At 37.1% G+C, this 14964-nt stretch overlaps 2 protein-coding genes across 2 annotated transcripts; both read left to right on the forward strand.

Annotated features, from left to right (window-relative positions):
- The first annotated feature begins 9284 nt into the window (after positions 1–9284).
- Positions 9285–9746, forward strand: LOC131629504 (uncharacterized). The gene has a single exon (XM_058900287.1). The coding sequence runs from the start codon at positions 9285–9287 to the stop codon at positions 9744–9746; it is 462 nt and encodes a 153-aa protein (XP_058756270.1).
- A 2628-nt stretch (positions 9747–12374) lies between these two features.
- Positions 12375–12822, forward strand: LOC131629505 (uncharacterized; the record flags this gene model as incomplete). Its single annotated transcript, XM_058900288.1, has 1 exon — positions 12375–12822. A coding segment is annotated over exon 1 (448 nt), but the record flags the coding sequence as incomplete, so codon positions are not given.
- Positions 12823–14964: the final 2142 nt, after the last annotated feature.

The following is a 14964-nucleotide window of genomic DNA, read 5'->3' on the forward strand; positions in this document are numbered from 1 at the left end:
CCTTGGTGAAAGTGGGAAAAATGAGTGAACCAAGTGGAATAGGGACCCCACTGGTACAAAGCAAGAAAACAAAATTCTGCTATGCTCGCTTAGCGAGCTCTGTTCCGCTTAGCGGACACAGAAAAAACCAGAAAAACCAGAACATAATTAGGTTTTCCAGCCCTCTCCACTTCACTTAAACACCTCATAAACATAAAAATAACCAAAAACTTTACAATTGTTGGGGTGCCTTCCAACAAGCGCTTGTTTAACGTCGTTATCCCGACGCCTTTATTGTTTCGATGTTTGGAAAGTAGCCTCCTCTCGTCAAGCCATTGTGACGTCTCACCGCACAAGCCTAAAGAAAGTGTCCTAACCAACCACTTAACAAATGTTACAGTACAAATATATACAACAATTTTTCACAAACATAAAAGAAAACACAAGTATAAAAATATGTACACAAACAAACACATATATACAAGTATTAACACATACATGTATTATTATACAAAAAGAGAAAAGTTGGTGAATGTTGGATTCACAAGTTGAAAAGTGAAGATTTGTTATTAAAGAGCTCATCCGAGATCAACATGTTTCACCAACATTCACCAATAAAAGTATACTTATATGTAACATATACAAGTAAACTTATATGGTGAACATAAACAAGTAAACATGTACAAGTAAATATATATATATATATATATATATATATATATATATATATATACAAGTGAAAATATACAATATATACGTTATATACAAAGCTCAAAACCACGAAAACTATTGCGATGCAATTCAAACAACCATCCCCGGCAACGACGCCATTTTGTTGAAGCAGGCATAGCGGCAAGCAACAAAAGATTTGAAAATATTGATCCCGGAATTATCGTCCTCAGAGATGGAGATATGCCATTCAACAGTTTCTACGATTTTGAACTTTGGATTGAATGAGCAAAAAGTAAACAAAGATATAGACAAGAAAAGAATAAACACATTCTTAGAAGAGAAATAACTTATCAGGAATGTAAATATATTCACTCTTCACAAACATACACTTATCAACCCGTTATACTCAACCTACGATACCCATCTATGTCATCACGTATCTCTCACATAAGCGTCCATCTCTGGAGCACAAACGAGATCATCTCACAACTAAGGTTATCTCTAACGCGAAGTCGCGAGAACATCCGTATTCTGGCGTCGGCGATCTCTCGCGCGCCGCTCAAACACGAAAGCATTACGAACAGATACAAACGGTGAATGCTAGCTCTAAATCTATCTTTAGAGTTCAGAACCAACAAATTATCATCCTAGATAAGGATTCAAGAAGTTTATCTCTAAAGCAACCCAAATCCCCAGCATAGAGCAAAAATCCAGAACAACATCAACACAGATTTGTAAAGCAAGTTAAAAATAACATTATAATCGGTAAATATACATAAGGTTCAAGTAAATATACAAACAAAACCAAACCAAAGAGAAATACACAAAGAAGAAGAGAAATGAACCGAAAATCTCCCGGTTTGTCACCTCTGTTCGACGCTCAATCCACCCCCGATCATCCGTATGCAACCTCCGAAGTTGTTTTCTAAGCTAATCTACCCTAAGAACGAAGGTTTGATGATTTGGGAACAATTACCCCAAAACATAACCTAAAAATTATGTTTTTGGCCCCTTTTAACGAGCTGCTGTCTTAGCAGGTCCGCTTAGCGGGAGGATCCCGCTTAGCGGCTGACAGCAAAAGTGAATTTTTGTTTTCGCCGTAACTTGAAAACCGTAACTCTGAATTGCGCCCGGTTCGAAGCATTGGAAAGCTTATTCAATGCTCTATCCAATAATGAATGAATGGAAACCAAAATGATGATTTTGTTCATCCTTATTTTGAGCCTATGGAAGTCCGCTTGACGGTGGCTAAGCAGGCTTGCACCAAAACTGCAAAATCGAAGTCGTGCCTTTGACACTTTATTCCTCAAGGCTCCAATAAGCATGAATACCTATAAAAACAAAGGAAAAACTATCAAATGGTATAAAAGTATATGAAAATACAACTATTCACAAAGTATACGTATTTATACACAAAACGGGGAATTATTCAAACGGTATTAACAAAAGTATCGATAAGTGCCACTATTTACATACACAAAATAAGTACATTTTGGCACTTATCACTCTCTTTCGTCTCTTTCTAGATATAGGGAAGTTGAAATCTTTTGTAACACCCTCAGAGATGAAGTAAGCACAACACCGAAAACGAATCGTCAAGATGGAGTTCTTTATTAATGATTGCGATGCAAATGATGTATGATCTTAGGGTCAAAAATTGGGGTATGACACAGTGCATGGGAACATTGTAATTGCTTAGTTCACTCATGGATCTTGAATTCTATTACGCCTCCGATTGCTCAAACAATCGTGTTCTTGGAAAATGCTCTCGATGTTTGGAACGATCTCCAAGAACGATTTTCCAAAATTGATCGAATTCGTGTGTCTAACCTTCGCCTTCAGATCAATAATCTCAAACAAGGTTCGAAATCCGTTCTTGATTACTTCACAAAGATGCGTGGTTTATGGGAAGAATTGAACTCCCATAGGCCACTCTCAGCATGCACATGTATCCATCAATGCAGATGTCAAGCTATGCGATGTGCACTAGAATTTTGCATCGAAGATCACTTCATTTAGTTTCTTACAGGTTTGAATAAAAAAATTTCTATCATCAAAACTCAAGTTCTTTTGATGGATCCTCTACCATCTATAAACAAGATCTATTCTATGGTTATTCAAGAAGAAAGTCACAATATCTCTCTTTTTCCTAAATCTGATTCTTCTTTGGCTCCTGAAGAAGTTAATACTTTAATCAATGCCTATGATTCAAGAAAGTATTCTGATCATGGTAAGGCTTCCAGCCACAATGGTGGATCTCAAAGCTCTAAAAGAGATAGCATATTATGCACACACTACAATAGGATAGGTCCTACAATGGAGGTATGCTATAGGAAACATGGATTTCCTCCCAACTTTGGTAAAAAAACAAGTTGCTGCTAATTCCACTACTACTTCTAATGGGGATAACACAGTTATAGCTCACACTAGTGAAGAAGGAACATCCAACAACCAAAATGCCAATATTACTCAGGAGCAATACTCTCAGTTGATTAGCTTATTGCAGCAAACAAACTTAATATCTTAGACCCCTAGCCCCAATACTACCTCTACTCCAACCATATTTCTACCTCTCCCACTCATATTGGTCATACACCACATGAGTACTCAGGTAATTCCCAATCTCTTATAGCTTCTTGTTCTACTCAAAATAAGTCAAAATATTGGATCATTGATTCTGGTGCCAATGACCATGTTTGTTCTTCCATACATTGGTTTAGTTCTTGTCATAATATTCAGCCAGTTAATGTGTTTTTACCAAATGGTTCTATTGTTGTAGCCAACAAAGCTGGTACAGCTAAGCTTTCATCTCAAATATGCATCAATAATGTCCTATACACTTCTGATTTCTCTCTCAATTTGCTATTTGTGTCAAGACTATGTGTTTCTAATCATTGTGTCTTTCGTTTTTCTGCTGATAAATGTGTTATATAGGACATGACATCCTAGAAGATGATTGGTTTGGCTAGTCAAATTGAAGGGTTACACAAATTGAAGATTGATGATGGTTGGCATGCTGTTAATACTCTTTCCCTTACTTCCGAAATCCATAACCTTCCTCTACACAAATCTGTCTCCCCCAGTGTTAGTATCAATAATTGTAAAGTGATACCTACTAAGACCTTGTGGCACTTTAGGTCAGGTCACTTATCTCATGAAAGAATATAAAAAATGTCCCATTTGTATCCCCAAATTGTTAATGATAATAAAGCTGTTTGTGATATATGTCATTTTGCTCGACATAAGAAGCTTCCTTAAACTCCAAGCAATTCTAAAGCTACTAGTAAATTTGAATTGCTACACTTTGATATATGGGGTCCCATTTCCACTAGTTCCATAAATGGTCATAGATACTTCCTTACAGTCCTTGATGACTATAGTAGATTTGGTTGGGTCATCCTGCTAAAATCAAAAGCTGAAGTATCTAACCATGTTCAACAATTCATCACTCTTATTGAAAATCATCTTCACACATGTCCTAAATACATTAGATCTGATAATGGATCTGAATTCTATCTTTCTTAATTTTATGCTTCAAAAGGCATTGTCTATCACAGGTCATGTGTTGAGTCACCCCATCAAAATGGCAGGGTAGAAAGAAAACACTAGCACCTTCTAAATGCAGGGAAAGCCTTACTATTTTCAGTCTAATCTGCCAAAGACCTTTTGGTCCTATGCTGTTTCATATGCTGCTTTTATCATTAACAAAGTTACCACCAATCTTCTTCACCAAAAATCCCCATATCAAATGTTATATGACACTCTACTTGACATCCAACAAATTAAAGTTTTTAGTCCCCTCTTGTAGATGTTCTTGATTGGCTGCATTTTATGGTACATATTTTTGTTTTTAGATGTCTTGACTGATGTCATGACATGCATGTGTAGTGTACTGCAGGATTTTTATGGTTAGCTAATACATAGTTTATTGGATGTCAAGCTGAATGTTGTGACATCAGTATCTGACATCATGGGCTGTTATGTTTTCTGTTATCTTTCCTTATAAATCTAAGCCTATATTTTAGGAAACTAACTATTGTGCTGATTGTATATCAGTAACAGAACGAGCCATGGGCTGATTTTTTAGCACCCTGATATGTGAAAATTATGTTAACTTTGTTAACCCTAATTTGTGTTTGTTAGGCCCAAGGGCCATGTTCTTCCTATAAGAAGATTGGTAATCCTACTTGAAGAGGCAGAGATTTTGAAGTGAAGAATACTGTGCATTGTGCTTGTATTGTCACGTGTGTTTTGTCTTTGTGTTTTATCGTGAGCTAAGCAATTATCACCTTGATGATTGTATTGTGTAACCCAAAAAAGTGATTTTTCGCTTAATTTTGACATTTGTGAGATTTATTGAAAACTTTGCGTTTTGGGACAATTTAGTCGGTATTAGCTCAGAATAGAAAATCGATATTTAGTCAAGAATTTTAATATTTTCAGTATTAAAAATATTATTAGAGGGTCGTGTATTATTTTGGGAATATTCCGAGTATATAAAAATTTGACCGTAAATTAGGAGTTAAGAGTTAGAAGGGCTATGTGAAAAATGAATTAATTGGGCTGAGTGTTACCCAAGTGAATTAATTTGGCCCAATTGGAAAGTAAGAGGTAGTGATATCCCTAGGTGCAAAAACTCATTACAACATTGAGGAAAAATTCCATAACCGAAGCAGAAGAAAAATAGGAAGAGAAGAGAGTTTCGGAGATAGCACGTAGAGCAATTTAGGATTTCAATCGGAACGAAAATTAGAGCGACCTTCGATCCAAAGGTAAGGGTGGGGTTCTTGCTCTATAAATGGGGACATGATAAACTGTATGTGGGCTTGGGAAATTTTATTTTCTCTATGTTTCGATTGAAATTTTCTGATTATGTATGGATAATTGTGTGTTACTGTCTTGGAATTTTATTTGAGAGAATCTATTGTTTTTCCACTATGGTTGATTTGTGTTTCTCTGTGAATGCTTGATTGAATCAAAACTGTGATCGATGTGGAAATAATTGTTGTGATGTTGGTGATGGTTGTGTTTTGGAAATCTGAGACAGGAAGGAAAGGTGCCCATCGGCACCAATGGTGTGGAAGGAATTTGCCCGTAGGCACATCATCAATATGATGAGGGGCATATCATATCAATTTCGAATCATGTATCAAAGTACTAATTTATCACTTAGTGTTAAAGTGAGAGACCTTTTCCAAATTTACAATATGTAATATTTTATAGGTGTGTCTAATAATAATAATAATAATCAATATTTAGCATTTTAATAATATATTATAATAATGATTATAGTAATAGTAAATATTATTATAATGTTAATACATTAAATTAAGAGTAGTATCAATATGCATAGTATAGTTCAATTGGATTAAGTAGGCCAATATAATTACAAACTATATATGTAAATTTAGCAGAGATAATTTTGGTAACATAACAGCAGCAGTGAGCTAAAGTAAATAATCGACTGAAAGTTAATTAACCGAGTAGTATAATTTAGGCGAGTCTGGAATTGATTCGGTATCCGTAAATTGGCGACGTCTGGCGATGTTGTGACGTAATGCATATATTGACATATTGCGAATTCTTGTGATGCTGCAGGAAATTATTGTGATGAGTAATTATCAATAATGATTGATATATTTTGGCGATGTAGGCGAATTCCTTATGTGACGTTGTTATGTGATTGATTGTGATTTGTTGCATTTCATTAGTGTCTCATTAATTGCATATTTTAGCGACTGCCGTGATTTGGCAAATGCGACGTAGGCTTATGCCTGATGAATGCCTCTATTTATTGGCAATTGGCGATGAGGGCTGAACCCCTGGGTACCACATGCATGATGCACTGTCGAGTCTCATTCATTTGTTTTGGTGTGACGTTGTGTATGATTATGTGATTTTGAATTTAAATCGCTGTGATTGAAATATAGACTTGAAATATATATTATAACTCGAACCGTAATATACTTTTTATCATAATTTCATTTATATGGTTTGATATCTCACACTTTTACTTGTTTTCGCCGTTTCCTTTATATTGGTAACATGCAGGTGATGCTAGTGAGTGAAGATTTAGCCGCCGGGAGTCGAGTCGGTTGACGCTCTAATACGTAGCACTCGGGGGACAAAACGATTGTTTTATTTATTATTTTTTATGCTGAATTTTAAGTGAATTATGTTTTGAATTGTAATTTATAATTACTTTGCAAGGATGCTTGTTAGGTGCCAAAATGTGTTAATATCAAGTTTAATTAGTGGCACCTTTCGACCGATTTTATCGAGTATTCGTACAATTTCCTGTAGTTTTATATAATTATTTGTAGTTTATTATTTTAGCTTTTATTTCATGTTAATATGTGTTTTAGTTATGATTTTGTAGGTCTTAGCAAATTTTGGAAGTTTTGAGCTTGTTTTGGCCATGATTGAAGTCTGGTGGGCAGAGCGTAGCGCGCGTCGCGCGGTAATAGGGCGCGTCGCGCCCTGGATTTAGATATTTTGTGAAGCTTCCTGCAGAGAACAGCGCGTGTGGCGCGCTTGGGCCGTTTGATCTACAAGTGACATGGCGCGATGCACGCTAGAGGGCGCGACGCGCCCTGGACAGAAAACAGAATTACTATATAAAGAGCAAATAAGATATTTTACTTCTTCTTGATCTTTTGGATAGCTCAATATATCATTATCTACTGTAGCAAACTGAGAAGTGAAGATTCGAAGCTTTGATTGTCGATTAATCGCCGTTGAAGCTTGTTATTCTTCATCCTTACCTTATTGAGCCAGCTACCATGTCTATGGATAGCTAAATCTCTTTTGTATCAAGACAAGATGTAATCCTCCTTTACTTTTGTATGTTTTTCTTGTGAATATGTGTATGAAGAAGTGATGATCAATATAGATGGTTTAGTTTATTTATTAAAGCTTTTCTATGGTATAAATGTTTGAGACATCAATAATTGTATCTTGACCTAATTTTATCATCCATCAAACTATAAATTGCAGACATGGATTTAGCGTTTGATGTTTACTTTGTATCGGTTTATAAAACGTTATTTGTATTGTTTAAGCAGTAGAGAAATCGGCGGTTAAACAATACAGTAAATCTAACTATATCGTTGCGGACACGGACGATATAGACGTCGATACTTAATTATATTGATCGTTAGCGAGTTCATATATATATATATATATATATATATATATATATATATATATATATATTTATAGGTTGACATACAAAGTTAGGTTGGTGAAATAAAATCTTGATACATTATTTTACACTTAGCACTCTCTTAATTTTACTCCTTGCTACTAAATTGTTGATTGATCTTTTGCAAACCCAAAACCAAAGTAACCTTAACTCAACGCAACATAAACTATAGAACAGCGGTGATATCGCAATAATCCCTGTGGATACGATATAAACGAAAAGTACTGCAGTATACATTTCAACAATGCTACAATGTTATTTGATTTTATGAAGTTTGGTGATTTCCGCTGCGATTTGAAATAATTATTTGGATAATTTGGTTTTGAGAAATAATTTAAATTGTCCGTTTAAGTTTATGTGCTATGTATCCAGGTGAAGGCACGTAAGCCGTAAATGTTTTGAATGACGAATATGTGATATCCCAAATGTGTATTGTTTTTCTGGAATTTTATACAGTGATTTTTCGTATAAATTATCGGGTAGATTGGGGTGTTACATTAGTGGTATCAGAGCAGGTCGGTCTGTCCGGCCAAGTGTCGTGTCGTAGTTGTTTAACAATTGAGTATTTTTATTTGATTTTAACCATTGTTGTGTTGTAGATTTAAGTTGAGATGGCTGGAAGAAACGACGCTGCGATTGCTGCTGCATTGGAAGCTATGGCTCAAGCTTTGAGAAATCAGCCGAATGATGGTGAGAATGCTGGATCTCACAGTTTGGCTACCTTCTAGAGAGAGAACCCGCCTGTCTTCAAGGGTACCTATGATCCTGATGGTGCGATGACCTGGTTGAAAGAGATCGAGAGAATCTTCCGTGTGATGGATTGCACTCTAGAGTAGAAGGTTCGGTATGGTAATCACATGCTGGCAGTGGAAGCTGACGACTGGTGGTTAGAGATTCGTTAGAGATTAGAGATCGCTGGTGAGGAATTGAATTGGGCTGTGTTTCGTAGGGATTTCCTGAGGAAGTACTCTCCTGAGGATGTCCGTGGCAAGAAAGAGATCGAGTTCCTTGAGCTGAAACAAGGAAGCATGATGGTCACTGCGTATGCTGTGAAATTTGGTGAGCTGGCTAAGCTTTATCAGCACTATGATGAACCAACTGGAGAATTCTCAAAGTGCATCAAGTTCGAGAATAGGTTGCACCCTGAGATCAAGAAGGTCATTAGCTATCAGAAGATTCAGATGTTTGCTGATTTGGTAGACAATTGTCGAATTTATGAGGAAGACAACACTGCTCACTATAAGATAATAAGTGAGAAGCGGGGAAAAAGCAACCAGAATCGTGGCAAGCCGTATGATGCTCTAGCTGGTTAAGGTAAGCAGAAAGTTGCACAACGTCAGAGAACTAGTGGGGAGATGCCCCTGCTGGTATAGTGTGTTTCAAATGCGGGAAACCTTGTCACAAGAGTACTGCATGCAATTCTGGAGCGATGAGGTGTTACCTCTGGGGGAAGATTGAACATTTGACTTATAATTGCAAGCATAAGGAAGTTATATGCTTCAATTGTGGAGAAGAAGGATATATCAGTCCTAACTGTGAAAAGCCGAAGAGGGCACCAGGAAGTGGGAAAGTGTTCGCATCAGCTGGAACTCAGACGAGCACTGGAGATGGACTCATTAGAGGTACATGCTTCATTAATAGTACCCCTCTAATTACTATTATTGACACTGGTGCCACTCATTGTTTTATTGCTGCTGATTGTGTTGAAAGATTGAAACTTATGTTGTCTGCTATGAATGGAGAGATGGTTGTCGACCTTCTAGCTAAGAGGTTGGTAACTACTTCCCTTGCATGTTTAAAGTTTCCTTTGTCGATCTTTGACAGAGAATTTGTTGTTGATCTAGTTTGTTTGCCTTTAAGGGGATTAGATGTGATTTTAGGTATGAATTAGTTAGAGCATAACCACGTTCATATCAATTGTTATGACAAGTCAGTGAGATTTTCTACTCTAGAAGAAGAAGCAAGTTTGTTGTCAGGTAAACAGTTATGACAATTGATGCAAGAAGAGGAAACTCAGATGTTCTCGTTAATGGTTACCTTGTCAGTGGAGAACCAAGCTGTAATTGACAAAGTGCAAGTGTTGAGAGACTTTCCTGAAGTTTTCCCTGATGAGATTCCAGACGTACCACTTAAAAGAGAAGTCGAGTTCATGATTGATCCTGTACCTGGTACCAAACCTGTTTCTATGGCACCGTACAGGATGTCGGCGTCTGAATTGACAGAATTAAAGAAGCAATTGGAGGACCTACTTGAGAAGAAGTTTGTGAGACCAAGTGTATCACCGTGGGGAGCGCCAGTGCTGTTGGTAAAGAAGAAAGATGGAAGTATGAGGTTATGTGTTGATTATATACAACTGAATAAAGTGACTTTCAAGAACAAGTATCCACTTCCGAGGACAGATGATTTGATGGATCAGTTAGTGGGTGCTCCCGTATTCAGTAAGATTGATTTTAGGTTGGGTTACCATCAGATTAAGGTGAAAGACGAAGATATTCAGAAGACGGCGTTCAGAACGCGGTATGGATACTATGAATATTCGGTGATGCCTTTCGGTGTTACCAATGCGCCGGGAGTATTTATGGAGTATATGAACCGTATCTTCCACACTTATTTGGATCAGTTTGTAGTAGTATTTATTGATGATATTCTGATTTATTCTAAGTTGGAGGAAGAACATGCGGAACATTTGAAGATTATGCTGGAAGTGCTGAAAGAGAGGAAATTGTATGCGAAACTGTCCAAGTGTGAATTTTGGTTAACGGATGTGAGTTTTCTTGGGCATGTCATTTTGGGTAAAGGGATTGTTGTAGATCCGTCTAAAGTAGTTGATGTGTTGCAATGGGAGACTCCAAAGTCGGCTACCGAGATTAGAAGCTTTTTGGGATTAGCCGGTTACTATAGAAGGTTTATTGAAGGATTTTCGAGGTTGGCACTTCCGTTGACTAAATTGACTTGCAAGGGCAAAGCTTTTGTGTGGGATGTTCAATGCAAAGAAGTTTTCACTGAATTGAAGAAGACGGTGACAACGGCTCCGGTTTTGACATTTCCTAATCTAGGAGAATCTTTTGTAGTGTATTGCGATGCTTCCAAGATAGGTTTAGGCGGTACGCTTATGCAGAATGACATAGTAGTTGCTTATGCGTCGAGGCAATTGAGGAATCATGAAAAGAATTATCCAACGCATGACTTAGAACTTGCTGCAGTTGTTTTTGTGCTGAAGATTTGGAGGCACTATCTGTATGGTTCTAGATTTGAAGTATTTAGCGACCATAAAAGTTTGAAGTATCTATTCGATCAGAAAGAGTTGAATATGAGACAACGAAGGTGGTTAGAGTTTCTAAACGATTATGATTTCAGTTTAATCTACCATCCGGGTAAAGCGAATGTTGTAGTGGATGGGTTAAGCCGTAAGACCTTGCATATGTCCGCGATGATGGTTAAAGAGTTCGAGTTGATTGAACAGTTTCGAGATATGAGTTTAGTGTGTGAAATGACACCAAAAAGTATAATGTTGGGTATGCTGAAAATTAATAATGAATTTCTGGACAGCATCGGAGAGGCTTAGAAGCTCGGTGTGGAGTTGGTAGATTCCATGGTTGAGGTCGATCAATCTGAGAATAATGATTTCAAGCTGGATGCACATGGTGTGTTGAGGTTCCGCGATCGAATTTGCATTCTTGATGATATAGAGATGAAGAAGATGATTCTTGAAAAGAGTTACAGAAGCAGTTTAAGTATTCATCTGGGATCTACTAAAATGTATCAAGATTTGAAGAAGCTATTTTGGTGGCCTGGAATGAAACGAGATGTAGTGCAGTTTGTTTATGCTTGTTTGACTTGTCAGAAATCGAAAGTCGAACATCAGAAGCCTACAGGATTGATGCAACCGTTGGAGGTTCCGGAATGGAAGTGGGATAGTATCTCAATGGATTTTGTGACAGGATTGCCTAACACTTCAAGAGGGCATGATTCTGTTTGGGTGATTGTTGATAGGCTTACGAAGTCGGATCATTTTATTCCTATTAACATCATGTATCCAGTGTCGAAGTTGGCGGAGATTTTTACCAGTGTGATTGTGAAGCTACATGGTATTCCTTTGTGTATCGTGTCAGACAGAGACCCGAGGTTCACATCGGATTTTTGGACGAGTTTGCAAGAGACGTTGGGTTCTAAGCTGAGGTTAAGTTCAGCGTATCATCCTTAGACAGATGGTCAAACTGAAAGGACTATTCAATCGTTGGAGGATTTGTTGAGGGCGTGTATTCTTGAACAAGGAGGTTCGTGGGATACCTATGTTCCGTTGATTGAGTTCACGTATAATAACAGTTACCATTCTAGTATCGGGATGGTACCCTTTGAGGCCCTGTATGGTCGGAGATATAGGACTCCGTTATGTTGGCATGATTCTAGGGAAAGTGTAGTACTTGGACCTGAGATCATTCGAGAAACTACCGGGAAGGTGAAACTGATACAAGAGAAGATGAAAGCTTCGCAATGTAGGCAAAAGAGTTACCATGATATGCGAAGAAAGGATTTAGAGTTTCAAGCTGGTGATAATGTGTTTTTGAGAGTTACACCTGTGACTGGTGTTGGGCGAGCATTAAAGTCTAAGAAGCTTAATCCTCGCTTTATCGGTCCTTATCAGATATCAGACAGAGTTGGAAACATGGCTTATCGAGTGGCGTTACCGCCTAATCTTTCAAATTTGCATGATGTGTTCCATGTATTGCAACTCCGAAAGTATGTTCCTTATCCGTCGCATGTAATTCATATGGATGACGTGCAAGTATGGGATAATCTCACGGTGGAGATGATGCCGGTGCGAATTGAAGATCATGAGACAAAGACACTCAGAGGCAAGGATGTTGCTTTGGTTAAAGTGGTATGGACGGGAGCTGCTGGAGAAAGAATGACCTGGGAATTGGAAAGCAGGATGCGAGAAGCTTATCCAGAGTTGTTTGAATCAGGTAAATTTTCGAGGACGAAAATATTTTAAGTGGGGGGAGTTGTAACGCCCGGAAAATTAATTTTTCGCTTAATTTTGACATTTGTGAGATTTATTGAGAATTTCGCGTTTTAGGACAATTTAGTTGGTATTAGTTCGGAATAGCGGATCGTTATTTAGTCCTGAATTTTAATATTTTCTGTATTAAAAATAATATTAGAGGGTCGTGTATTATTTTGGGAATATTCCGAGTAAATAAAAATAAGACCGTAAATTAGGAGGTAAGAGTTAGAAGGGTTATGTGAAAATGAATTAATTGGGCTGAGTGTTACCCGAGTGAATTAATTTGGCCCAATTGGAAAGAAAGAGGTAGTGATATCCTAAGGTGCAAAAACTGAGTACAACATTGAGGAAAAATTCCATAACCGAAGCAGAAGAAAAATAGGAAGAGAAGAGAGTTTCGGATATAGCCTGTAGAGCAATTTAGGGTTTCAACGGGAACGAAAATTAGAGCGACCTTCGATCCAAAGGTAAGGGTGGGGTTTTTGCTCTATAATTGGGGACATGATGAACTATATGTGGGCTTGGGAAATTTTATTGTCTTTGTGTTTCGATTGAAATTTTCTGAATATGTATGGATAATTGTGTGTTACTGTGTTGGAATTTTATTTGTGAGAATCTTTTGTTTTGCCACTACAGTTGATTTGTGTTTCTCTGTGAATGCTTGATTGAATCAAAACTGTGATCAATGTGGAAATAATTGCTGTGATGTTGGTGATGGTTGTGTTTTGGAAATCTGAGACTGGAAGGAAAGGTGTTGATCGGCACCAATGGTGTGAAGGGAATGTGCCGGTAGGCACATCATCAATATGCCGAGGGGCATATTGTTTAACCCTAATTTTTACTTCCCCTAAGATGTCACATCACTTGACATGTCACAAATTCCCAATCAGATCAATACAGATACCCGGAGCAATCACCTATTCACTAGGTATTCCATTAGGGTTTCCAGTCTATGAGATTCAGGCAAAGGATCAATCAATGGTTAACATGATCTTCAACACAATCATAGAATTCATTATGTTTTATCCATCTCAACATGATTTCCAACCTCAGGGCATTGAACCTCCAGTTCATCAGTGCAACTGGATTAGGGTTTTGAGATCCTTAGAGATTGCATTCAAGATTACATCTTGGAAGAGCTTCTAGCTTAAAAAAAAAGGTTCACACATCTCAAATGCATTCACATACTTCCATCATCAATGTCTAAAGCAAAATATACTTCAATTTAAGATCAACAATTCTCAGATTCATCTGGACAACAAAATTAGGGTTTTGACCTAATTCTTCTGGATAGTTGAATTTTAATCAGGACATGGCTCCATAACCCAAACCATGATTCAAAGACCTCTAATACTTCAATAAAATCCATTCACTTCATTCATTTGAGGAGGAGGGCTTGATTCATCACAAAAATCCAATATTACCCTTCATAAGGAAAAAGTCAACTCGACAAGATTGACTTTGACTTTTAAGAAATTTGGTCAACCATGGACTTTCAAGGACGAATATCATTAACATATGATTATTAAAGTTATTTGACCAAGGAAAATAAAGAAAAATCAATCAAGAATCAAAGAGTCAACAAAAGTCAAAGTTAGGGTTTTAAGGGCATTTTGGGAACTCAAAATTTTGCTTACACACTAAAAAACTCCCAACATGAAAGTTGTAGATCTTGACAGAATAAACAACTCATCACAATGCAAATTTTGGCTAAATGTGATTATTTTGAGAGATTTTCGATTAGGAAGGTTTATGTTCAAAACACTTGGAGAAATTTAAGTGTTTTTAAACCTAGTTTTTCTTCCAACTTCAGGGCCATTTTTCACAAATTTCCCAAGTGATTCTGAAGAAACACCAAATTAATTAATTGAAGTATATACCAAGGGCTTTCCAAATTTTGCTCAACCATCACCAAATTCATTTTGAGCAGAAAGTTATGCATGTTCAAAGTTGGGCATTTGAAGTTGTTTCAAGCCATAACCAATTTTTGCATCTTACCAATTTGATGCAAATGTTTCTACTAAATGGTTCCACGTGACACCTAATACATCAGTAGAGATCCCATGTATTCATTTTCATCATTGCATAAGTGTCATACCAC

Source organism: Vicia villosa, unplaced genomic scaffold, assembly GCF_029867415.1.
Source record: "Vicia villosa cultivar HV-30 ecotype Madison, WI unplaced genomic scaffold, Vvil1.0 ctg.000573F_1_1, whole genome shotgun sequence".
Taxonomy (NCBI): domain Eukaryota; kingdom Viridiplantae; phylum Streptophyta; class Magnoliopsida; order Fabales; family Fabaceae; genus Vicia; species Vicia villosa.

What these genes read in the sequence shown, in the direction of transcription:
- LOC131629504 (XM_058900287.1), top strand. Translation starts at nt 9,285, where the DNA reads ATGAGGTGTTACCTCTGGGGGAAGATTGAACATTTGACTTATAATTGC.